The sequence below is a fragment of the Charadrius vociferus genome, unplaced genomic scaffold (genome assembly GCF_000708025.1).
Source record: "Charadrius vociferus isolate BGI_N301 unplaced genomic scaffold, ASM70802v2 scaffold455, whole genome shotgun sequence".
Taxonomy (NCBI): domain Eukaryota; kingdom Metazoa; phylum Chordata; class Aves; order Charadriiformes; family Charadriidae; genus Charadrius; species Charadrius vociferus.
Window position 1 is genome coordinate 1,517,213 of NW_009648550.1, and position 13,916 is coordinate 1,531,128.

At 36.5% G+C, this 13,916-nt stretch overlaps 1 protein-coding gene across 1 annotated transcript; it reads right to left on the bottom strand.

Annotated features, from left to right (window-relative positions):
* Positions 1–620: 620 nt before the first annotated feature.
* ASB3 (ankyrin repeat and SOCS box containing 3) lies at positions 621–13,609 on the bottom strand. Its single transcript, XM_009886000.1, has 9 exons — positions 13,414–13,609; positions 12,875–13,033; positions 11,260–11,372; positions 10,537–10,672; positions 9,578–9,755; positions 8,036–8,233; positions 4,677–4,928; positions 2,311–2,444; positions 621–889 (listed from the first exon to the last, which is right to left on the bottom strand). Exons 1-9 carry the CDS (start codon positions 13,607–13,609, stop codon positions 621–623), a joined length of 1,635 nt encoding a protein of 544 aa, XP_009884302.1.
* Positions 13,610–13,916: the final 307 nt, after the last annotated feature.

The following is a 13,916-nucleotide window of genomic DNA, read 5'->3' on the forward strand; positions in this document are numbered from 1 at the left end:
TGTACAGCTGTGTCAGGTCGGTGTGCTTGTGGGGACTTTTCACACCTGGTGCGTGGGCTACACAACAGGAGGGATTGGGTGCAGGCTCTGAGCCAGCCTCCCACTCCAATGATCTGCCGAATAATAGATGACCAAGGGAAGGGAAAAAAAAAAAAAAAAAAAAAGAAAATTACTGTTTCTTCAGCAAACAATTTTGTTTCTTTTATTATTTTCCTATCTCTGGTTCAGCTAGATCACACACAAATTCATAACAACGCTATAGTATCGTGTTCCTTGACTTTCACGTAATTTCATTTGGTATATGCAGTACTTAGAAACAAAGCATCTATTAACAGTGTCTGACCAAATAGATTTTGACCCCTATATAAGCTATGTTCATTGAACAAGCTAATTTTACTCCGTAAGAGTTAAGAATTTCCTTTCAAAAACGAGGAAGTGTTCACAGACTTAGAAAGCTACAACAGACTTTTTAAACAAGTAAATCATAGAACTTCTAACAAACTTCTAGATACAGTATAAAACTACAGCTTGAAAAGAGTATTTACAGTAGTTCTTTTCCAGTATCTGCTAATTGCCATTACAAAATCTGCAGCTGCAGAGTTCAGTCACTGGCAGTGCCATCACCTAGCACCAGTGCTACAGATGTCCCTCCTCTCTCTATCTTCAGCACTGGAATGACTGGTGGAAGGAGGTCCCTCCTCTCTCTGTGCCAGATAATCCTCTGCTTCTGGGATATCGTAGACTCGCAGTACATCTAAGTAGAGTAGGTAGTCCTGGAGACAAGCTGGCAATGGCAATTCTCGGATAAATCGGTCCGATCGCAGGCGTTCACTCGTTAAAATGGACCGGATCTCAAGACGACAAAGGTGTGACAGGGAAGGAACGGAGGCTGAAAAATTAAAAACCAGTCAAACAATGAACAGGACACCATGGGATTACATCACTTGCCTACAGTTACCTGGTTTAGCTGGATCCCATCTGAAGCCCCCTCAGTCTTTGGCAGATAACGAGACAGAGGTCTTGATAGTGAAGGGTGGTTGCCTGCTAGAATCAGCATTTTTGGAATTTCCCTATTGAAGCTAGAAAAGTTAGCTTAAACTTCTAGAAACAAAGTACCAAAGAATCATTTTGTCCTTAATCAGAAAGTTTCATCTAACCAGCCTAGAACAGCTACCTTCCTGGGGAGAGAGAGGCCCATGCCACCTTAAAAGAAATGAAAAATTAAGTCTAGAAGTAAAGCAGGCAACATAATAACATAAGGGAAAATACTTATAAGTATTAAATGGTAGCATGACTCGGTTGGCATAGGATGCAAATGTTCTAACATGTTGCTAAATAACTTAACGTAGGACAAACACTGTGCCAAAAGATACACAAACCTGTCTGTAAATGTGCATTCACTCAAACAAACTTTGACATTATAGATCAGCTTATCCTGATGCAGAACTCTAGTGCCTCCAAACTCTCTTAGAGTGGCTTCGCCATTGATTTTATTCACAAGGAATCTGTAATATTAACTGCAGTAAGTTCTCTATTTAAGTATAGAAGGGTAAGTATGGCAGGTGTGTAACTCCACTGGACCATACATTTTGCAAGCCTTAAGCTAGAGATGAGAACACCTAATGCACAGGTCACAGAGCATGACCTATATGTTAAAGCTGCTTTTCTAAAGGGTGAATGCAGTGAGCACTGGACAATCAATTATTGAATCTTTTTGGCAGACCATATTTTGATTACAGGAGCGACAATGAACAGCTAGGTTACTAGGTATTTAATATGATGTTTTATATAGTTTGTATTTTAATTACTTTTAATTACTGTCAAATGCTTACAGAACAGGATAGATACTTCACTGGAAATACAAATCAAAGTTAAAAAAAAACCCAACAACACCACAGTGAGGTATCGTCTAGAAAACTTAACCAATTAATATTGATCATCTTACCTTAAATCTTCCAAGGGGCTGAACAAATCATTTCAGGAAGGTGCAATACTAATTTACAGTCACTACCCATATTTCATAGCACATGCATTAATTTGAAGTGGACAAGATAGTCTAAACTGAGAATACCTACTTGAAGCATGCTAACTCCAAACTGAACAATGTAATGAGTCAAATTCTTTCAAGTATTTTTTGCATGTTTGTTTGTTTAGGGTAACAACTATTTCTGCTCCCCAGTTTCTGGACAAGTAATGTCTATTGACTATTAAACCTTCTTTGCCATCGTGCATTAGCACACAGAGCTGTTTCCCACTTACAACCTGGAAGCTAGCACACACGGAGACTTTTTTCTTAACTGTACTGCTTACCAAAATGGCTCTTGGGCATCCAAGTGAACTTCTCTTTGCAGTATGAAAGGTCTTGCTCTACAGCTGGAGGAAGTCTCTTCCAGTTTGTGAACTCCAGGGTGAAATTAAAGGCATCGTTGCCCACAGAGAAAATCCTGCATAATGAAAACTCCCATAAAATACCATTTTACACAATAGCGTAAATATAATAATGGAAACAACTCATAGAAAGCTTCACTATTTTCTAACAAATCCTTAACAACCTACATCCTAAGCCCAGAAACAGAAAAACATTAAAGAGAAATCCAAAGTAATTTTGACAGGACAACCCTTTACTAATGTAATTTTATCTTCCTCCATTTCTTATTAAAAGTAAGTTAAACTGTAAGAGAAAAATATCTGCTCTGAAATTTAAATGCCTCAATAATAGGCAGCATTCTCATCTGCACTAATTTCTTATTCCATTTCCTTCTACATTTTAATAAGGGCTCAAGGCACCAGAGCATTATAAGCATTACCATCACTTTGGGGGGAAAAATGCACACATATGCAGCTACTTATTTATTAAAACAAAACAAAAGAAAGACCCTCAAAATTTGCAAGTGTTTCAAACTCTCCTTCTACCAGAGATCACATTTATATGTATTCAGAAATCAGTATGATTTATATTTCCAACCTTTAGCATGTGTAAAGAACTTCTAACAATAGCTTAATTGAATAAAGTGTATAAGGAGGTTTAAGTAACAGCAGGTAAACCAAATGTTTTAGTCTTACACATGATGAAGAGCCACGCAATTTCACAGAACAGCTTCTTGGCTAGATGCATACAATCCTGAATTTTCATCTGAATGGAAATCTAAATGCTCTAAATACACAAAAATACCAGACTAAAGTTTTTAATACACTTGTTTTTTACAAGAGATTCACGTCAGAATTATTTGATGTCCTTTCTATTTTTTATTATTTAATTTTTCATATCTGACTTAACTTTCACACATTCACCAAAAACCATACAGGAGAGATCTGATTGCCTACCTTTCTTTAAGAGAATGGTGATTTTACTTTTTCCACTGGTAATGAAAATTGCCGGTGCTCTAGACTGACCAGCTTACAATTGATTACACAGTTGTTTTGCACAAGGAGCCAGAGACAGTTAATGAACCACATGCATAAGTGTCATTTGCTGTCTACTATCTTCCTGTTTTCTTCCAGAATGGAATAGTTAATATTGAAGTTAAACTTATAAAAACATTAGTTTTATACATTATGACATGGTAAGCATTATTTTTAAAAGTGGATATTTAAACAAAGGAAGTAATTGGTATAAAAGTATTTGTGGATTACATTACAAAAGATCAAAAAGCATCATATATGATATACATGGACAGTGAGATTTGTTTACTCACTAAATTGCAATCTTGTAGTGTGTTTACTTTTGCATTCATTTAGTCTTCTATGAATAAATATGGTCTACAGAAGCACAGATACACCATGCTTTATATATGCTCCTCTCATTACTGTTCAGAAAGCCACGGATGCTAACGATAACAGAATCTCACCAAGTCATAAATGACTGCATTTAAAACTACTGAAGATATCTTAACCATGATAGCTTAACAGTATCTGAAATACAAAACAATATTTAAGTAAACCTTAAAATCCTACTCCTTTCATACAGTTAAGGAATGCGTGTAATGAGTTCATACATCTCACATTATATTTTAACAGCTGAGACATATGGTAGTAAAGTGTAAGTGTCCTCTTCACAGACAAGAAAGAACCCCAAAGAAAATACAAATACCTCATAATTTTAAATACAATTCTGCTTATAATGTAATATAATTTAGATTTAATTCTGTATGCCTAATTAAATATAAAACATGACCAACCAGTTATTTGTAAGTGGAAGAACTTAAAAAAACCCCACCAAAACCACAACACAGACTGGAATTTTGGCCACATTATTTTGTTTAACACACTCTCTTAACTGCACCCGTTTCCTCTCCTCCTAGCCTTGGCCCAGCTTCACCTTACATTTGTTTCCCATCCCTCCTGACCTCTTTCTTGGTATTTGAAAAATCTTTTTACTAGTACCATATGATACGTAAATATGCAATTTGTAACTAAATTTGGGGGCTAATAAGAGATGTTAGATATAAAAATTGCAAAATGATGCATTTTTCCAGGGTAGTGATAAAACAATCTCCATTCTGGCTTTCTTCCTAAGAGAAATTTGTTTTACTGAATCCAGCCATTACCCGTGAATGATTTATTTCAGACTTTCCCTAAGCCTCACCATTCCTGATCATGGCAACTGATTATCAAGTACTATCCTCTGAAAGCACGCCTTAAGTAACATTGGCAACAAGATAACATTATCTGCTTACCAGAATCTGTGCATTAAATTCACTGGATCAAAACCAGCCAAGAGCAGATAAGGCAGCCATTCCTTGTACTCTGCACGCGCTTTAGTTGTGTAACTTAGGAACTCTGATAATTGGTCTCCAGAAGGCAGTGAACAGCCCAGCTTCAAGAAGCGTTGAAACAAAGTAAACTTCTCATGGAACAGGCAATATCCCAAATTAATCCCAAGTAAGGTGATCCCGTATTTCAGGAAAATATCAATGAAATTAAAAAACCTATGAACAGCACACAAGGAACAGGACATCGTGTTAGTTTTTCCCCAGAAAGCATCTACCATTTCACTTCTTACCTCCGAGAAACCAAATTTCTTCTACCAAAAATCCCCCCAAACCAAAGAAAAACCCAGCATGCCCGTCGGACTGCAGTTCTTTCTGCAAAGCATCAGCCTCAAATGTAGAACTACTTCAGGAGACCCCTGTCCTTACATTTAACACATTTATTCTTTTTGTCCTGAAAAACCTAGGGTTCCAACCAACTTCCAGCCCTTCAAAGCAAGCCTTTTGATCGCAAATAGAAACTGCTCAAAGCCATCTATTACTAGTAGCTGTAAGCCAGAGGTGTCGCCACACTGCTGATCTGCCACGTGCTTGCTATAAGCAGAAAGCACTGTGCCCATTTGATTAGGTTTCACCTTAAAATATGCCATACGCAACAGATGAACAAATATGTGAAAATATCAAATGATTGCGCCCCAGAACTCAGGGACCAGCCTAATGTTCAAACTTCTTAACAGTTTAATTTACATCCAGCTGTATTTGCAGGAAGCTCTGCAACCTACTGAACTATTGTAAACATTTTAAAGTGTTGTTGCTAAAATCATTTTATCATTATCAATTATAGTATGGTAATACGATAATGAATGAGATTACGATAGTGTGTTGCTTTTTAGTTAGTAATTAGATTGCACATTACTTCATAGAAGTGGTGATATATGTTACCTGCCTCATTTACAGTACATGTTAGTAATTACCTGGTCTGCATCCCTTCCTAAATTATTTAGTATATACTAAGAATAGGACAGAATGGGAAAAATTATGTCCAAGGATTTTTAAAGACCACTTTCTAGGAGCGTGCAATGAAAATTAGGAATAACAAATCCTAGGTGTTGCTTCACTGCACACCTTACGTATCATTTATGGAGATACGGGAAAGCACATTCTGCCTCATACCCTGATGCGTGATTTCACATGCGCCGTTTTGGATCTGGATGAGTTCCTGTCTCAAGCAATTAAAAATCACCTGCAGCCTGACCAGAGATACAAGAGGCTGTCACAGGCACAGTCACTGGGATGTACTTTCACTATTAAAAAAATAAATAAATTCTGTTCTTCATTTCCCTCCTTGAAATAAATCCTTTTAGTTCAAGTAGGATAAAATGAATCAGAATATTACTGTAGTATTTTCACTCCAGGAACATTATGAATGACTGGCAATTTAGTTATTACAATTATGGCACTGTAGATTGATGGCATATATTTGGTAAAGTTTTAAAAAATTTTCCTAAGGCAACTGTAAAAATATTCGATCCTATTAATTAATATCATGGCAACCAGTACGCACTTTACAAACACATATATTCAAACACATTCAGCAAAGAATATCCCAGCAAAGTTAATTCTTTCAACAGCTTTATCTAAGGGGGAAAAAAAAAAAGTACATCACCTCAACACTACCATTTATTATTATAACAAGCTTTCTCATAAAAAATAGTTTCTTAAATAGCCTCTACACATCTGTGTACGAGCCTCAATTGTTTTTAGGATTCAGGACACTAAGACACATCGTCTATATGTTAGTATTTTGGCTAAAAATGTTTGCAGGTGACAAACTTCTGCACTATAAGAAGAGTTAAAAATATTGCATAGTTTGATTTTTCTTCCTTAAATAAAAGAAACCAGAGCAGATCCCCTGTGAAAGACAAGAAGCAAGAATGAGAAACTGAAATCATGATTCCCAAATGTAAGCCAGCCCCAAAAGCTATGTTTTTGCATCTGCTGGATAAACTACTTTTTAATTGCGGTGAACTAAATTCACCACTACCAAAACCTCATTAATTTAAATGGCAGCAGATAAGCAATACATTTTGATCCACGTACATGAAATATACTGTTAGAATCTGAGTTTTAAGAAGATTTAAAAGCCTTTATTGAAGATATTTTCCTTAATGCAGCACATCAGCCACATAACATTACTTCACATTAATATTTCCGAGGAGTGTCTGCAAAAGGTGAACTAGAACTCTGGCAAAATATTAAATGACAGACAGTGATCAGCTGAATAAAAAAAAGTTTTCAAATGTATTCTCTACTACTTGAAAATGCTCTGTTGTTCTAAAGCATAAAAGCAATCTCAGGTAACTGCTGTCAAGTCTCAATTAAAATGCAAACCACAATGACATTACAGCTCTATACAAAGCTCAGAACCACCAAGATGTGACTTGAGATTTTATTCTCTGTCTTGACCTGAGCTGTACCAGTATTCAATCCTTTGAATGTTATTTTATATATTTAATTAGTTTGGGAGGAGCACAAGGCGAGCCTGGGGACAGCAACATCTAGATCTTTTACAGCAATAGCCCACTCCTGCACAGATTAATTTCCCACAGAAAAGTAAGAAGAAACTTCTATACTAAAGGGGGAAAAAAAAAAAAATATATAAAAAAAAATCAACAATAAAGACATGAAGAGCACCCCATTAACTTACCATATATATACTTAGAAGTAAGGCTTTTTATACCTTCTTATTTTTCCTCCAAAATGATAGCCTTTGCATTATGAAGTAAGCATTGTTTTATTTCTTGTTGAATAACAGGGGTACACATCACTCACCAGGCATAAAAGAAACGGGTCATAATCTAAAAGAATATATAATTCAGTTTCCCAGCACTCCTTACAGCTATAGTATTGAGCTGATTAATTCTGCTTCTCTTATGCACGAAACTGGCATACAGAAAATGAAAACACCATTTTCCAATAACTTGTCCTTACTGAAAAGGATCTGGCAGTTGCCAGATCCAATTACAGCATCGAGTCACATTTACAGAAAACAGAGACATGTTGGTAAGGCCTTCTGAAAGCATGCAAACAGCAATTATGTTCTACGAGACTCTTCTTCAAAGAGCCAAGCTTCCCCTTGGACAATTCAGCAAGGTTCTTCAGCTCCTGCACGCAATCCAAACCCTTGCACACTGTTTGGATGCTTACAGTTTAACCCCAGCAGCTCAAGAATTGAGGAAGGAGGGCAGGAAAACTGCACATTTAAAAAAGTTAAATAAAGGCTAACATAATTATGAATAGTTTCAACATACAAGAGGTATACTTACTCTTTTTGGAAGACCATACACATGGGTGATCTGCAGTCAAAGTTAGGGCACTCTTGAGCATCTGGACTGTAGCCTTCTTTAAGTAAGATTTCCAGACATTCTTTATTATTACCATACACTGCTGAATACACAGGGCTCACTTTGCCTTTGCCTTTATCACAAATCCGGTCAGTAACTGGTATTAGCAACTCTAGTATCCTGCAAATATTTAAAAACACTATTTATTTTATGATCTTATGCAATAATTAATTTTAAATGTATGGTCATATTTCATATCGTCTTTACAACTTAAAAAGAAAATCCTACCTGTTTTTCCACTACTGAGTTCATATAAAATAATAATCTTTACCATTTCATACATAGACCTATAACAAACATTGTGCTTTGGCATGGATTTAGGCTGGCAATAAATATTTTAATCTGAAACAGAGATAGATATTTCCTATTATCCAACAATCCCTTTTACAGCAATAGAGTACCACTGCACATTAAATCCAGACTTCTCTGAAGTCTGGAAGCAAACTGAAAATGCGAGTTGCAAATAAAATTAATATTTACTTCCATTCAACAACACACACTAAGATACTGAAACAGAAAAATCATTCTGTTTCATAGCTCACATCTCCCTTCCACATCCTTTCCAGTTAACAAGGATTAGTGACAAACACCAATTCCTTTGCTACTGGAACTTACTGGTGCTGCTCAGAGGTTGCCAGTTAGCTATTGTTGCAAAAGCCATGAAGAAAACATGATTTAAAGACATTTCTAGTACTGGCAACTTTGCTAGCCCACCTTCCGTTTCTGGGAAAATGAACAAACCCCAGCTTCCTCAGTAGTCACTACAGCCTACCCCCTGAAAGGCACCAATTTGATGCACAAACTTTAATGACAGCTCAGCTGATGAACTCCTTTTGCTAGGGGTTAAGATCAAGCACCTACTCATTTTGCAGTTAGTATCATCATTAATATATTTGATTTCAAGTGCTGTCACAAATGTGCAAGTCATGAGGTTCCTGAGAGATGCCTGCTACTCTGGGAACTTCCTTCCACTCTGGGCTTTCTGCTACAAGAGCAATTTCTATCATTGGGATTGGGCAAAGCATTTCTGAAAGGATTAAAGGAACTGTTCTATAGCTTTGATTTTCTGGCTAATTCATTATTTGTACATCATTACTTCTGCTACTTAATGATCAGGACTATCATTACAATTACGAGCTGTTCAATTAATCTAAAAAGCAGGTTATTGTTCTTTATATTTTAAAATGTGAAAGAAATATGGCCATTGAGTGAATTGGTATCTGGTTCAGCACTGTGGAAACCTCTCTAAACTCATTAGGATGTCCATCAGACTCAGATTAGATGCCAAAATCAAAATGGTTGTTCACTTCACTGGCACATTTAAAATATGAAAACAATCAGAAATTCTAACCTACAAATCAGTTGGAGAACTTGTTTTCCTTTCTTCTAGTGCTGAACATTCTCTTTGTTGACTAGGCTTTTATTACCAGAATCTTTTGTCTTAATGCCTTTTTAATCACCTACTTTTTATGGCCCATTTCAGCTGCTGCATGGATAGGTAACTGCCAGTTATCCTCATTGCAGTAGAGATTTGGATCTGCCCCTTTTGATAACAGCAGTTCCACACATTCAGTGTGGCCCTCTTGCGCAGCAATCAGCAGGGGAGTGGCTCTGTCCTTGGCTTGACAGTTTACATCTGCACCTGACAAAAAAAAGCCAGTACTTTGTATCACCACTACACCACACAAAATAAACAACAAATTAAGCAGTAATTAGTTTTCACAGAGTGACTTCACAACACAACAGGTTTTCCACAGCAATAAGGAAACATTTACTAGCTTGTTGCTAACTTTTTTAAACAGTTGGTGCTTTAACATTAACTCTGTCAAAGATCAGCACAACACAAGATAAACATGCTGGAGGAAAGGCAATGAGCTAGGCAATCTTTTGATTGCAATTATTTTTAAGATTTTCCCCCTCTTTGATAGCTCAGTTAGCACTATTTATCTGGTCAGGTCATGGCTGCCTCAGCCTTAATAGTTATGGCAATTAATTTTGGTTGTAAGGACACACACACTTTGACATATCAAACTTGTTCGTTATGTGAATTAAACTGTTGCTGTCACTTTATGACCAGAGAAAGATATCTTCACTTAGTCTGAACAATATCCTATTACAAGAGCAATGTCATCAAAATGAGACCACTAATGTAGTGCTATTGAGGGCTTCTAGAAGGGCCTGATGAACCCTAATCTTTTAATAGTTTTATTATTTCCTACCATCACTTGTTGAAAACAACATTAAATTACTGATGCAAGGTTTTAAGCGATTAAGGTGGTTTTGCAGACCCATCTGCAACTAAGATTACATTAAAACCACTAAAATTTGAAGTTATGAAGTACAAAAGTAGAACTAAAATTGTATCTGGTGACAGGTCAGTGCAAGTTTAACAACAATGAAGCTAAATGAATGATGACTATTACCATGGGATACAAGCAGACTTAAACTCTCCAGCTTTCCATACTGAGCAGCAACAAACAAAGGTGTAATTCCAAAGTCATCCTTACATTCCTTGCTTGCCCCTTTCTCCATCAGTATTTTCATCATTTCCGTGCATCCCTGAAATAAATATTTTTATTTTTAACCAAGAAAAAAGTGGGGAATCGACATAATGTATTTTTCCCACACATTCCAAACAGAAATAAGAAAAAACGCAATAAATACAATATTCTAAAAATGTACCGAAAAAGTAATGGCAGAAAAAAATAGACAAGTTTAATTTAGTTCTTCACATTTCCTCATTTACACAATACACACAAATGGAAATGAAATTAGTGTATTAGAACTATGAAGCTAACATATTTCTATCCTGGAAATGGGCCATGCATCTCACTGATGATGAGGTACTAAACAGAATGGTTTCTCGAAAAATCTTGTAAGAGATTCACTTCCCAAGTATAACACATGGGCTTGTGAGTACATACAATACTTACAATACCTAAATAATTACTGCTTCCCAACACGTACATCTCACGTAGTTTCAGACACACCCTTCAGTGTATTGCAAGCCCTTCAACATTTAGGCAACCTTATGACTGCTACGGCAGGTTAGGAAAAATTACCCGTTAAAAAGGCAAAGAAATAGATAAATTATCACTTAGAATACACCAGTTACATGGAAATTATAGGATACACTTACAGGTTACCTGAAAAGAAGCTTGGTGCAAAGAATTCCACCCAGACCAAGAATGTGGTCCATTAACGTTTGCTCCGTGTTGGAGCAGAAACTTTACAATGTCTACATGTTCATTCTCAACAGCTTGAAATAGAACAGTAAAAAAAAGAAGAAAAAAAATATCTTGTTAACTGGTTTTAAAGAACTCATTAAAAAACTCAAATGGACTCATGGCTAACTTCCTGACACAATGATCATAATTCTTTTAAACTTTCCTTATATACGCTTACTTGCCTTTTACATTTACACGCCCAAAACAGAGTTGGAGAATGGAAATTTATCCACAAAGATGTAGTTAGACTCACTAAAATTCCACCTACACTGTGCTAACACAGATAACAAAAGCAAGTTTCTCTCCTCCCTCTTTCCTGTGGAACACAGAGACAATTCTGCAGCAGGCACTTAACTGTATGACAGTTGCAACAGCCTCCTGAGCTTGTGAAGCCCAGAGGCTATCTTACAACAAGTTTCCCCAAACTTAAACTTCTTTTAAAAAGTTTAAAACTGTTTAAAAGACATATATAAAATTAATTTCTAATGTGTACCTTTAATTTATAATAATGTATTAATTGACAAAGCCTCCTTTAGCATCCTGATTCATCCTCAAGTTTTTGCCACTGACAATTCTACCAAGGCACATTTTCTGTGTAACTGTAGAAGCTCGATATGATGATAAATGACCTGCAAATAGTTGCTCCTGACTGAGTAATTTTTAGAGTATTAGTACACGAGCTTGCCAGAGTACCTCTGGCTTGTAGTACTCAATGCTCAACACAGAGCTGTGCCATAACCCCATTACATAGTCTGGACTAACCTGACCATACACTTTTTCCTTTTTAAAAATCTCTTGGATACACAACCCCAGGACTGTTCCTTGGCCCTGTACAATCTATGTAAGCACTTATACATAGTGTTAATTATCGTTATCCAGTGTCCTTTCAGTGATGATTTCCCCGCAAGTGCTACCTGTTACTGATTGTTTTAAGCAAATGAGCTACTTAGTTGCTTAAAAAAAAAACAAGAACAGACTTGTAAAGAAAAGTAACTTGGCAGCCATGATGTTTGCCTGGGTATGGAGGTGAATAAAACAATAAGCATATTTAACCTGAGAATTTAGACTCTGAGGATTCCCTACAGCAGAAGTTTTCAGGATTTAATTATGTCAAACATAAATCATAGACAAAAATGCTAAAATAACGGACTTTAATTGCTAAACTAGGAATTACAAAAAGAATAAGAGGCCTTTTCACATAAGAAGTAAGGAGGAATTAAAAAAAAAATACTTGAAACACCCTAATAAAGATATAATCCTGTACCTCCTAGACTTTTTCTGTGCTAAACAAAAGGCAATGCAAAAAAAAATTGGTTTCACAATTTTGTTTTACAACACTGTCTGAAACAGGTTTATCCATAAATAAAAAGTAATCTCTAGACTCACTCCATCTTCGAGTCTAAAGCCTAGTATTTGGGCTACAAAAATATGAAACGTGGTAGGCAGCGAATGAACTCTGGTGAGTTTACACTTAGTGAATAAGCTTTTCCCTACTCGTCAGTTGTTCTAAATATTTCACGAAAGCTCATATCACCTAGGAACAGTGCGGTGGTTGCTTCTGTGGTAACTTCATTGGGGTCGGCCCCAGCTTCCAGAAGAACACGAATACTTTCCAAAGACCCATGGAGTGCCGAAAGGTGCAGTGCACACATCCCTTCAAATGTCTTTGAATTTATGTAGTCATCAGATGGAGCTACAAATTAGAATAACAAAAAAAGGTATACTTGGCAATAAATTACAAGACAGTTATTTTCTTAAAATAATTAAGTTATTTGAGATGTGCGGGCTACAGCATATCCATGAATGTGCTGTTAGTCTCCTTCAAGCAGCAGTGTCAGTTATCGCTGGCCCTATGCAGACACCTGCCTTAGACAAAGAGGTAAAATAAACCCAATTGTCATTCAGACTACAACATGCCAGTTTCTCTTTACCATAGCTAGTCAGTATCCAAGAAACCACACAGAAATTTACAAAGCAATAAGAATATGATAATAAAAAACTATTTAATTTATATTTTATATGACAAGGTATTTTAGCAGAAAGTTGCACCATTTCACATCATATTTTCCTTACCTGCACGAATTAGCAGCCTCAGACATTCACTTGAATTGTGAGCTGCTGCTTCGTGGATTGGCACCCATCCCCTGTTATCTGGAACATCAATGCTGTATCCCTGCTTAATTAGTTTCCTCAGCATTTTAACATTTCCTTCTCTGGCTGCAAGCCCCACGGCAGAGCATCGATCAGAATAGGCCTCTGTGAAATCCATCCTTACCTATGGCAAACTCTGCAGGAGGAAGAGGAAAAAAGGGAAGGAGAGGAGAAAAACCAAAAAAATACCCCAAAACAACAAAAGAAAAGTATGCCTATTAGTACAGAATATGTATATGGGTTTTTCTTTTGGTTTGGGATTTTGGGTGCTGGTTTTTGGGGTTTTTTTCAGTGATTTTTGTTTGGTTTGGGTTGTTTTTTTGGGGGGAGAATGGTGTTTGTTTGTGGGGTTTGGGGGAATAGCTCCCCTGCCGCTACCCAGCGGCTCCCTGGGAAGCGGCCACAGAAGGCAGGGGATATTTTTT